Source organism: Mercenaria mercenaria, chromosome 17 (assembly GCF_021730395.1).
Source record: "Mercenaria mercenaria strain notata chromosome 17, MADL_Memer_1, whole genome shotgun sequence".
Classification (NCBI taxonomy): domain Eukaryota; kingdom Metazoa; phylum Mollusca; class Bivalvia; order Venerida; family Veneridae; genus Mercenaria; species Mercenaria mercenaria.
The window spans coordinates 64,163,416-64,176,504 of record NC_069377.1 but is presented as its reverse complement, the minus strand read 5'-3'; the positions used below and the strand labels follow the sequence as shown (position 1 = coordinate 64,176,504).

General features: G+C 35.4%; 1 protein-coding gene across 3 annotated transcripts in view; it reads right to left on the bottom strand.

Moving 5' to 3' along the window:
* The window catches only part of LOC123537223 (cell cycle control protein 50A-like), a 41,371-nt gene that overhangs the window by 14,818 nt on the left and 13,464 nt on the right, over positions 1-13,089 (bottom strand). For 2 of the 3 annotated variants that reach the window (XM_045320861.2, XM_053528423.1), the window contains exons 2-6: positions 12,511-12,644; positions 11,646-11,795; positions 9,111-9,315; positions 8,269-8,382; positions 5,810-6,034 (exon numbers count right to left, since the gene is read on the bottom strand). In XM_045320861.2, coding sequence (XP_045176796.1) covers positions 5,810-6,034; positions 8,269-8,382; positions 9,111-9,315; positions 11,646-11,795; positions 12,511-12,644 — 828 coding nt within the window. Of the gene's footprint in view, positions 1-5,809; positions 6,035-7,974; positions 7,996-8,268; positions 8,383-9,110; positions 9,316-11,645; positions 11,796-12,510; positions 12,645-13,089 lie in introns of all 3 variants that reach the window. The other variant, XM_053528422.1, reaches the window with a different exon arrangement.

Genomic DNA, 13,089 nt, shown 5'->3' with positions numbered 1-13,089 from the left:
ATTGTTTATATACAAATATTTTCAATAGTAAAATGGGTTAGTAACTCCCCATGCAAATATGATTCACCTTGTTTGTTTGGCACGGAAAGAGTTCACCATATTGTCTTACCTTTTACTGTTTCTGTATATAAACTTTTGTCAAAATATAATTTCTTAACTATGTGTTTTATTTTTCGTGCAAACAGTTTAAGACGCAATACTGACGTACAGTGATCTAAGTATGAATAACGACTCTGATGAAATGACTCCATGCGTTGTGTGTGGTATGAATTTAATAGCAGTCTTTTACATGCACTATCGCAGGTACTTTACTTTCGTTGGAGGGATTGAAGCCCTTTCTTTATGCTTGAAAAGTGGTTTGAACTACAACCCTGTAATAGTAGTAATTTGTGTTGTTTCAAATGTATAGCGCAAAGCTACAATAAATACCATTTTAGCTGCAACTAACCACGAACTAGGTGAGCAGTGGAATTTACAATGGAGCAGCATCAAAGGCTACGATATGTGCTCTACACTATATTGTTACACATACTGCCCTTTAAAACTACCTTAGGGACACTGATTCAATTGCGTGTTTATGAAAAACGTTGTTTATGCATCAAGATAAGAAACAAAACTTTAATACAACTGAAGGAGATTGGAAATAACTTTTTCATAAATTTTACTTCAAACATATTTCCGAGTTTTAACGTTTAAATAATTATGTTTGATAACACGCGCTCGTAATCAATAACAACAATGAATCTGACGCGCTATTCTCAAATAAAAAAGATCAGTTATGCTAGATGGATACTCATTTCTAGGAACGTAACACAAGTAAGTTAAAACTCACTTAGTGCAAGTATCTCAAGCAACGGTATCATTTTTATGAGTTTACTCCCACACATAGCATAAATTTAGCGGCACCCACACATAGCATGTTTTTATTTATTTAAAAAACGAGAGGAATACGCTATATTTCTTAACGATCATTTTGCAACTGTCAGACAAGGTAAAATTACATTCTCAGTTCCATTTGCCCTGTCGCTGAACGCATTTTTAAGAGTTTTATAAACGATTTTAACAGAATGCACCCACACATAGCACGTCGGCAATCTGACTGAAAAATGTGCGGTTGCACTTTTCGACAAAAATACGAATTTATTCTTGTCAAACTGATGTGCCGTGATTGTATCTTTCTTATGGCTGGGCCCTCGTCTTTATTTGAATAAAATTGGTGCAGGATTAAGAAAGTTATCATGAAAATGTTCCTTGAATCGACGGCTGTTTATGTTTTTTATACCCACACATAGCCATAAAAGTCACGTGGTATAGGCACCGTGATTTGGCCGGTTCAAGAAAGGAACCGAGATCTTATGGTGACACAAGTTTTGTGCAAGTTTGATTAAATTCAAATCATAAATAAAGCTGCTATTGTGCAGACAAGGTCAAAATAGTTAATTCTGGCCCTTTCAGGGGCCATCACTCTGGAACCCATAATGGAATCTGGCCAGTTCAAGAAAGGAACCAAGATCAGGGTTCTAGCCAGGATTTTGTGAAGGCATGTTGCTGAAGGGTATTTTTGAAAGGAGCGAAGTCGACAAAGGGGTGGGTGCGGGAGGGGATACCCTGCTGGGGGGGGGGGGGGGTATGGGGGGCCACCCCCAGAAAATTTTGTATTACTGCAACTCTTTTGGTGCATTCTGGTGCATTTCAGAGTGAAAAACACAGTGTTATTTTCAATGTTTAATAAGCATCATTTACATGCTCAACGAGAACAAATAGAGATAATGTGTCATAAAAAATTCCTCCGGAGTTTATTTGCTGAATGACAATGTAAACTTAACCATTTTAAGTTTCTGAAAATGTTTACTATTTATTTTACTTACAACAACACAGTTTAAGCACTGCACATTAAAGTTTCAGTTTTCTGTTCCTGTGGAATTTATTTGCTGAATGACAACGTAAACTTATCAATTTTGTGTACTTGGCGTTATCCCCCTTCTCCAAACTATTTAGAACATCCACTCCTAATGTCTTAGCTACATCAACTGAAGGTTTGTGTTTGGTGGTGTGAGGAATTTCCTCAATCAAGGAAAGTAAAGCAGTGTCATAGATGCTGTAATTGCCTCACATGTTTTCTTCCCTCACAAAACAAGCCTCGATCCCCCCACCTGTTTTTGCTTCTGCAACGTCAAATACCACTGCTTTCTTGTGCGAGTCTGAGTCCTTATGACTTACTAAAGATGATCGCCTTATTGAAGTACACTTCTTTGGCCTTCTCTGGTGCTTTACACATACTGAACACAACATACCTTGGCCTGAAATAAAGAATTTAAAACAATTTTGTTTTTTGCATAGCCAAAGGGATCCCGACCGTCACTGCTATGATAAGAGATCTAAATGGGTTTTTTTTAATGAATTTCAAGAACTTATATCTAAAAAAAAAAAGACACAAACACATAAAACATAGCCCTGTGTGTAAAGCCATGACAACTTAATTTCTAGTTAGTCATCAACTCTTCCTCCCTATTTTCTAAGTATGCATGTCCAATATTTTTTCTCCAAAGGAATCAGATTTGAAATATAAAATGTGGTCTTCTTATAATTTGTTTAATAACTGATAGTTTGCACTTTTTTTTAATACGTTCACAGATCGCTTGATACATACGATATGATACATTCAATAGACCGTTCAGTAAATGATTTAAATTACCGTTCTCTGAGAACTGTCATCCGGGGAAACGCTTGTTTCCATTTTGGATCAATGCCTGATTTCCTTTGGTCATCCGGCGTGGCTGGGTTGGATTCTGAATTTGTGACCGTTTTCTCTGGTGTACCTGGTCCAGGAAGAATGTCATTCACAGATTCGTCTCGCTTTTCACATCTCACTGTCTCCTCTCCTCTATTACTGAGTCACTAACACTGTTTTTCTTGAAACAGTTCATATTTAACAATGTCCCACTCTCTGATTTACGTTTATTTTTCAGGCATTATCAGTAATTAAGTAATACATCCACAATATTTCAAACTTTTCTCTACAAGTTCTATTTTGAAAGTGACGACAGAAAACATTAATTCTGGCATTCATGATGGTCTTTTCGATATTCCACAAGAGAAAACACAATTCATACATGTCAAAAAAACATTAATATTACGCCGAGAATTGTTCAAAATCATTTTAACATGTTGCACAATTTTTGACTTAGTACCTTCCATTGTCCTTTCTTGACTGCGAAAAACATTCGGATAATAATTGTTGAAAGTCATCTGTCATTTCTGATAACATAAAAAATGTTAAAACACTTTCATGTACACATCACAAGATACCGTTTGTCAAAGGATTTAAAGGCGGAGCTACGATGAAATTTACGTCACACGTTTCTACATAGGAAGCTGTCATTGGTTTATCGTATATCTTAACTGACATCGCTTTACCTGAACTATCGGGTGAGCACGTGGTAAACTTTCGAATACACTATCTGATTAATCGAGGTGTTTACTGGAATGCGTTTAAGACATGTCGCTTTGGCAATTAAGGGATGACGGGGGAAATAAGGGATGTCGAATATACAACTCAAAGCCTGAAGGCATGTCGCACGCGACAGGCGATAATAGCCTGGCTAGAACCCTGAAGATCATATGGTGATACAAGTTGTGTGCAAGTCTGGTTAAAATAAAACCATAAATGAAGCTGCTATTGTGCAGACAAGGTCAAAATAGCTAATCCTGGCCCTTTCAGGGGCCATAACTCTGGAACCCATAACGGAATCTGACCAGTTCAAGAAAGGAACCGAGATCTTATGGTGATACATGTTGTGTGCCAGTTTGGTAAAAATCAAATTATAAATAAAGCTGCTATTGTGCAGACAAGGTCAAAATAGCTAATTCTGGCCCTTTAAGGGGCCATAACTCTGGAACCTGTAATGGGATCTGGCCAGTTCAAGAAAGGAACCGGGATCTTATGGTGATACAAGTTGTGTGCAAGTTTGGTTAAAATAAAATCATAAATGAAACCACTATCGAGCAGACAAGATATTGTTGATGGATGCACGAGACGGACGAAGGGTGATCACAAAAGCTCACCTTGTCACTATGTGACAGGTGAGCTAAAAACTAGAGATGCTTTTGAGAAAAGCGCATGTCTCCCACAACTGCCCCTATGTAAAATGTCTAGTTTCTTTAGATGGTTTAGACGAGTGGATCCAATTATATGGTCTGGATGAGTGGATCCAATCAGTAATTCAAGGGCCATAAATCAAAAGTGCTTGGGTGGATTTGGCTAGTTATCGAACTTGGCTAAGGTCTTATGGCCAAACACATTTTGTTCAAGTTTAGTGAAGATCGGATGAGAAATGTTGGATTTAGAGAGCGGACAAGAGTAAAAAGGCGGATTTTTCGGTAATTCAAGGGCCGTAACTCCAAAATGCCAAGACCGATTTGGCTAGTTATCAAACCTGGCCGAGGTCTCATGGTCAAACACATTTTGTTTAAGTTTGGTGAAGATCGGATGAGAAATGTTCGACTTAATGCGGACAAGAGTAAAACTGCCAATTTTTCGATAATTCAAGGGCCGTAACTCCCAAATGTCTGTACCGATTTGGCTAGTTATTGAACTTGGCCGAGGTCTCATGGTCAAACACATTTTGTTAAAGTTTGGTGAAGATCGGATGAGAAATGTTCGACTTAGGAGTGCGGACAACAGTAAAACTGCCAATTTTTTTATAATTCAAGGGCCGTAACTCCAAAATGCCTATACCGATTTTGCTAGTTATCGAACTTGGCCGAGGTCTCATGGTCAAACACATTTTGTTCAAGTTTGGTGAAGATCGGATGAGAAATGTTCGACTTAGAGTGCGGACAAGAGTAAAACTGCAAATTTTTCGATAATTCAAGGGCCGTAACTCCAAAATGCCTGGACCGATTTAGCTAGTTATTTAACTTGGCCGAGGTCTCATGGTCAAACACATTTTGTTCAAGTTTGGTGAAGATCGGATGAGAAATGTTTGAATTAGAGTGCGGTCAAGAGTAAAAAGGCCGATTTTTGGTAATTCAAGGGCCATAACTCCAAGACGCCTGGACCGATTTGGCTAGTTATCGAACTTGGCCAAGCTCTTATGGTCAAACAAATTTTGTTCAAGTTTGGTGAAAATTGGATGAGAAATGTTCGACTTGGAGTGCGGACAAGCTTTGTGACAGACACACACACACAGACTGGAGTAAATCAATATGTCTCCCACACCACTGTGTGGTGGGAGACATAATAACCAAAGAATACCAATTTTCTAAGTTAAAAGGGGCCATAATTTTGATAAAATGCATATGGGAGTTATGGTTCTGCATTGTCATAAAGAGTGCAAAATTTCAAAGTGAAGTATATTGCTCTTATAATACTTAAGTAAAATGGAACAACAATTCCAAGCAACACATTCCAATTTTTTAAGAACCAAAAAGGCCATAATTCTGATAAAATGCAAATGAGAGTTATGGTTCTTGGCCAACAAATCTGCAAAGTTTCAAAAGTGTTTCTCTTAGAGTATTCAAGAAAAGAGAACCTAAACAAATTTTACAAAGAAATCCCAATTTTCTAAAAACAGAAAGGATAATAATTCTGACAAAGTGCATGTCAAAGTTATGGTTCTTGGCCATCTGGGGCAACTAATGAGGATAAACAAGTACGCAAAGTTTCACAGCTATAGCTCTTACAGATTTTGAGAAAAATTAGACTATAACAAGAATCTTAACCAACACTGACAATCAAGTGGTGACAATAGCTCATAAGATTTTTTTTTTAAAAATCAGACATTCTAAAAGTATTTTCTGAACTTACCATAATCAATTGTAACTTCATATGTTCCTTTAGGGAGACCTTCAGTAAACTGTGTCTGCTGGTGATTAATCCGACGATGAAGTTTACGGAAAGTCGGCAGGGCAGCTGTTCTCATCCATACAATAAGATCTTCATTCTTGTAGCCGTTGTTGTTCTCATCATCAGGATCAAGTTGATACACCATCTTGTTATTCCAGTTTGGTGGATTTGTAAATCCTGCCCATGCTGAAAGTGGTAACATTACTTTATTTACTGTGACAATGGCAAAGGAAATGGATCATTGTATTATCATTAGAAAAAATTACGACATAAAAAAAGCAAACAATGTTAAAGATATTCAGAAATATTGGATTCAGGATGTTTTAAAGAAAAATACAGCCATACAAACTAACTGCTAGATTATCATTCATCTTTTTAGGTTGGGGGCGTGGTGGAGGCCTTTCCTTAATTTCGGATAATACATGATGAGCTAAAATTAAAAACATATGAATAAAGTAGAGTGTATATCAATTAAAAAACAGATTATTAACCAATTTACTTTTTTAGGAAATAAAAATGGTTTTGGTTGCATGAAAAATTGAGGGTGGTGGAGATACAAAATGTAATAATCGACCAATTAATTCAGTATGGCCTATTCAAAATGTACTCAGAGGTTTTAACAGTTGTAAACAATTCCTGAGACAATCTACATGTATACTATCAAAGCAGCTTTCAAGTGAAGACAATTACAGACTAGAGCTGCTTTTGAGAAAAGCGCATGTCTCCAACAACTGCCTAATCATCTGAATAGTTATGTAACTGAGTCAACCATACACTGATGACTTGGCATCAACCATGCACCAATGACTTAGGGTGTGGATAGTGGCATCTGTGTACAGAGCAATTTTCAGTAATTCAAGGGCCATAACTCTGAAGTGCCTGGACCGATTTGGCTAGTTATTGAACTTGGCTGAGGACTTATTGGCAAACACATTTTGTTCAAATTTGGTGAAGATCTGATGAGAAATGTTCGACTTAAAGAGTGCGGACAAGATTTTTGACAGACAGACAGATGGACAAACAGACAGGAGTAAATCAATATGTCTCCCACCACAGTGGTGTGGGAGACATAAATGTATTTCTCACTTAAATGACATGCACACGCATTTCTTAACTTTTTAAGAGTATTATTTTGTAAACCAGGTTTGGATCTTACCCGACAACTGCTTTAGAATAAAATAATAACAGCTTGTTATGTTTTAAAAAAGATTTACATTCAATTAGACTTTTCACGTATTTGCATATTGTCAGACAATGACCTATAATTGCATAAGTTTGACTAAGAAAGTAAATTATTTTAACTAATCAACAATAGAAGTTGGTATCGAAACCAGAACTAGTTTCTTCACCACAAAACATGGTAAAAAGTGAATATACTGTGAAATCATTTTTGTGCAGACTCTTTTTTTAATTTCCAGGTTTGAGTGAATACAGTAAGAAAACAATCTTCACTTCAATTTGAAATCCAAAAGCACAGCTCTTCCCCTCCCCTATACTGAAATAGCCATAGGGGATGACAAAGAATTATTTACACAAAACCAGTGCTCTCACAGAACAATGATGCTCAACCATTCAAAAGCTTTGTCACTAAAAACATTTAAAAGTAAACAAACCACAGACATGAGCAAGTACAAAGTGGGCAACAACTCTGACTCTGAGTCTTATGACACTTATATAACCATCCATTTCCACCAGTAGTTACTGTGATTCAAGCTTATGCATAACACTTAATCAAAAACTTGTAAGCCAAAAAAGAAGATATAACATTCTAAAAACGAAAACAGAGCTATGGAAAATGAGCACTGTATGTCAGATTATCACAATGAACAAACATTTTAAGCTTCAATCAATCAAATTAGCAAACATTAAGATATCAGCTTCTATATAGAACTTTGCAAATTTGGGACAATAGCTCAACCTATTTTTCTAATAGTTGAGCTAGAAATTAAATGATGTCACAGTATTTTTCACTCTCAATCAATGGAAGAAGTAATGATATTCCAAGGCTCTCCCTCTGTAACTATTACCTGTTTTGGAAAGGACACTAAGTAAAATTCATACCAAAATTTCCATAACCAACTTTTGAACAGAACATAGGAACTGGGCAATATGCAAGAAATACTTACGGTCATCACTTTCATTCTTAGCTAGTAAAGCATAATGTCGTTAATATTTCATATTTATATTTTTTTATCCTCTAAAATCTCAACAAAAAATGTCAAAGTACTCAACAGTTTTGTTAAAGTTAAATAACAAAAGCATTATTTCTATTTTTATTGTGTTCTATAATTAAAATTTCTATAAAGTTTTGAAATTAAACATAAAATGTCTAGATAAACCACAGATTTGTTTAAATTATGCCTTTAGATTGAGTTAGCTCCCTGTGATAAACCCTAAATGTCCTTTGTATGTATACTTACAACTGGGATTTCCAAATTTGACATCCTTGTCTGATGCCCAGGCAATTCCAGTTCTTAACATAGAAACGTTCACATTCTGGCTTCCATCTCCTTTATATACAAAGGCATATGTATCTGTAATAGAAGGTTGAACAGTAATGTTAGCATTCCGAATGGCTGCTCAGGTTTAGCATTTTTTAATGCAATAAAATTTTGAATCTGAACAATACAATTAACACCAATAACTAGAAGACTTGTCATTTTGTAGCAAAGAATTTAATAGCATAAAGGTTTTTGAGTGCTTATGTCTGTTTCTGGGACACATAAAACCTTACACAGGTTCTGCATTATCTATTCACTATGTTCAGTATTCCAAAACCCTATCACTAAACTTAAGCTTTCTCTCAAATAATGTAGAGGATATTTGTTTGTTTCAGTGTAAGATCAAAATATACTTCACAGAGTGAACACTATCATGCAATATTTTCACGAGTGGTGCAGCCACTAGTAAAAATGTAAATTATGGTGTTCACGAGTGAAATATATTTTGATCTTACACTGAAACAAACAAATTTTTTATTTATTTTGTATATTTTTAATGGTTTTAACCAAATTATATTCAGTTTGTCTGCGCAATGTCATGTGCATCCCATGAACTAAAAAAAGTAATGGAAACACTATAGGTCCCCACTTTTAATGGTGGGGGCATTAAAATATTCACAATGTAGCATTTTAGATTATTCAGAAAGATTATTTTAAAACATTAGCAAGGAATAAATCAGACTGTTTCCAACTCTGGTAAAATATTGGTGATTCAAAAATATCTGATATTACAATATGAACTTAAAATATGTAAATCTAACCATTGAACAAGCTGTTGGCTATTGCACCACAAGGCGCTATTTTCATCTCGAGTGATGTGTTTATTTTCTTTGTCTTGAAGGGCTCACAGTCACTATATAGACTGTCCACATTGTACCCATGCAACTGGCTATCATCACGTGACCGTACATAACGTCGGTGGTTCTGATAAAAATTTGTTAATCCATAATACATGTACACTGTGCCCTGAAAAATACAGGAGTTCATTATTTATATCTACAAACAAGAATGATGTCAACATTGTATGATACATGCCCCCCCCTGAAAATGCTTGATAGGATAAATATAAAGCCCAAAAAGTGGCTATCTAGAAAAAGGAAGCTCACCTGAAATTGCAAACAATATCTGCATGGATAACTAATTCAACTTTGGATGGAAACTATAGAATGAGTAGAGTACACAATATGTATTTACAATATGTAAATGATCACCATATGATGATGTTTTCAATCTGATGGAAAAAGGAGTTCATTACAAAAGGTAAAGATAAAGTTGTGGTATGACTAAATCTAAAACAAGAGCTGTCCGTAAGACAGAACACTTGACTTTTCTCAGTGCTTGACTCTGAATTAGAGCTTGGCCAGTAAAAACTTTATAAAACTTTAACCAAAATATTCTAAGTTAAATAGGGGCATTACTCTGTCAAAATTCAAATCAGAGCTATGGGGATTGTTTTTCCTGGTGTAGAATTTGATAGTAAATAAATAACTATTTTTAAGTTTCAACTCAAAAGCTTTGATAGTAACAGAGATATTTGACTTTATTAAAAACTTTAACCAAAATGTTCTAAGTTAAAAAGGGACATAACTCATCAAAATTCAAATCAGAGTTATGGGAATTGTTTCTCCTGGTGTAGACTTTGATAGTAAATAATTATTTTAAGTTTCAAGTAAATAGCTTATAGAGATATATGACTTTATCAAAAACTTTAACCAACGGCGACAACGATGCCGGGGCGACTGCAATAGCTCTACTTTTTCTTCAAAAAGTCGACTCGAGCTAAAAAGGAGCATTTAACTAAACAAAATCAAACAAAAGTCCCAATAATATGTGCATATCCACTTCATGCAAATAATGTATACTAAGTTTTGGTTGAACTCGGTGTAAACCGTAGGAAGAACAATAGACTGACAGTTCAAAAACACTGAATGCCTATTAAGGGTCTTCAACTACATGGGCACATAAATCCTCAGATTTAGCTTTAAGTTATATCTTATGTTAATAGCTGTTTTAAAAGCCAAATATTAGTTTGTTATATATCTGCTCTCCTGGCACTAAGCACCTGAAATGGAACAATGCAATACATGAAACTTTGGAAAACTGTGATGATGCTCCCCCATGCATGCACTGACACAGTACATTGCAATTTGACACACACAAGACTGCATAATTATGTGGACTGTATGTATATTGACTGTATGCATACAGTATAGTAACAAAAAACAAAGTCTCATAACTATGCAGAATATTTATCTAAAAGAACATAACATGCACCATGCACAACTAGGGTTGGTACTGATCACTTGTGTGAAGTTCCATTAAATTATGTGCAAGGGTTCGGAAGATGAGGCAAGCTCAAGATTGCTTATGCAGACTGCATGTACATAGTATGTTAACAAGAAACAAAGTCCCATAACTCTGCAATTTTTGTTGTTGAAAGAACCTAACATGACCCATGCACAACTACTGTTGTTACTGATCACTTGTGTGAAGTTTCATTAAATTGTGTCAAGGGGATGAGGAGAGATGGTGCGCACAAGATTGTGTCTATATAATATAGTATAGTAACAAAAAACAAAGTCTTGTAACTCTGCAAATTTTTTTTCTGAAAGAATCTAACATGCCCCATGCACAACTACTGTTGTTACTGATCAATTGTGTGAAGTTTCATTAAATTGTGTCAAGGGGATGAGGAGAGATGGTGCGCACAAGATTGTGTCTATGTATATAGTACAGTAACAAAAAACAAAGTCCCATAACTCTGCAATTTTTTTTTCTGAAAGACCTAACATGCCCATGCACAACTACTGTTGTTACTGATCATTTGTGTGAAGTTTCATTAAATTGTGTCAAGGGGATGAGGAGAGATGGTGCGCACAAGATTGTGTCTACGGACAGACGGACGGACAGACAGACAACCTGAAACCAGTATACCCCTCCCTTACAACTTTGTTGTTGGCGGGTACAATGAGCACAGATTAAGGCAGCCTTGAAATGTAGGAGGTCCTAGATTCACTCCCCTACCAAAACACACCAAAGGCAAGAAACCAGTACCAGCAGCTGCCTTTCTTGACCCTCAGCATGAATAGGATAACTGACTTCTCTGTTTACATCTCTTATATCCATATAGATCAGAAATGTTGTTTCAAGAGTGACTAATAAAAGTTGTAGAACTTGCTTCATAATCAATCTAAACGAACTTCGTATGAACTAACTAATGGGGAACAAAAGAAAACTTCAGTAAATCCTGAAAAACACTTTCTGTATCCTCATACAAAATATATGCTAATTCTTACTCTGAAATCTTCTTTCAGTTCAATGCTAATTGTGCAGGTACAAGTCTGTCCCGTTGCTGTCAGGTTACTGAGAAGGTCAGCACATTTCTGACCAAGAGTGGCAGCATCTGTACTCGTACATTGAGTGTAGTCATACCTCACCTCTTGAATCTAGAAATTAAATAACAAATAGTTCCCTGATATCAATCTAAGAAATATTCTAATATATATTCAAAAGCAAGAAAAGAGATTTAAGAAAGTTTTTTTCTCATTAAAGTTTTAACATTTGGCAAAATGTAACTCTCAATATTATAATCAATCACATTTTATGTCTTAATCATAAGTGTGTACATGTATGTGAACTTGAAGGCAAATTTTCATTCCTAAGAGATGTCCATAAGACAGTGTGCTTGACTAGTTGACAGCTTCAGAGTCTATCTAACTTGAATATATTCAGTGTTAAACTTAAACCAGTGTCGGGTGAGTAGAACAGCTCTCACTATATAAAGAATAGTGAACATTTCATAGAAACATGAAGGCAAATTGTCATTCTTGCAGATATAAAATAACAATATCTCTTTATCTCATCTGCAGATGGCCATGTTTTTGATGAATCAGAATAATTTTAGAGTCTTGGAAGACTCAAAATGATCATTCATATTTCATTTGTGTAAAATATCTCAAAACCATGCCAGCAGTTTCAACAAGAACTTTTTTAAAGTTTACAAAAAAATTACAAAATCTAATTTTTGTGCCAGGTGATTTATGAAAATAAAAACACTAGACAAAAGTCATCTCATTTACTTTAATAGTAGTGAAGTATTTAATCACTCCATGGTTTTCTGGAATAAGTATACTATACAGTTAGCTAACAATAAAAACTTACATCATCTGAGGTAACAAGAAGTACAACTCCTAGTGGAATAAAAGCCAGACCTATAGCAAAGAAAGCTGGTAACACAGTGCCTGCTGTTAAAATGGGCTGCCATGCTGGAAGTCTTTGCTGCTTGAGCTTTGTATCTGTATGAATGGAAGAATAAAAGTGATAACATTTTGCATTATATATACCCTCTGAAAATGCTTGATTCTTTATTTTTAAAGTCCAAAAAGGAACAAAACCAATTTGCTCACCTGACCTTGACTATCTGACAGTCAGACTTCGAATATGTTAATGATAACTGTTACAATTGGGTATAGTATGAAGAACAGAACTGCTGAAATATGCAAAAATATGACCAAGACAAGAAATCAGGACTTGCTGGCTCTAAGACTTTGACCATAAAGATATGACATCAGAGATTTTCCAACTAAAACATTAGAGTGGCATGAAAAAGTCATTAAAATAAATATCCATGAATGAGGTCAGGGATTTTTTTCCTTATATGAGCAGTACCGGAAAATGGTACCATTCCCAATGCAAAATAGTGTATTTTTTTCCCAGTTTGAATGTAAAAATTCCCAATTT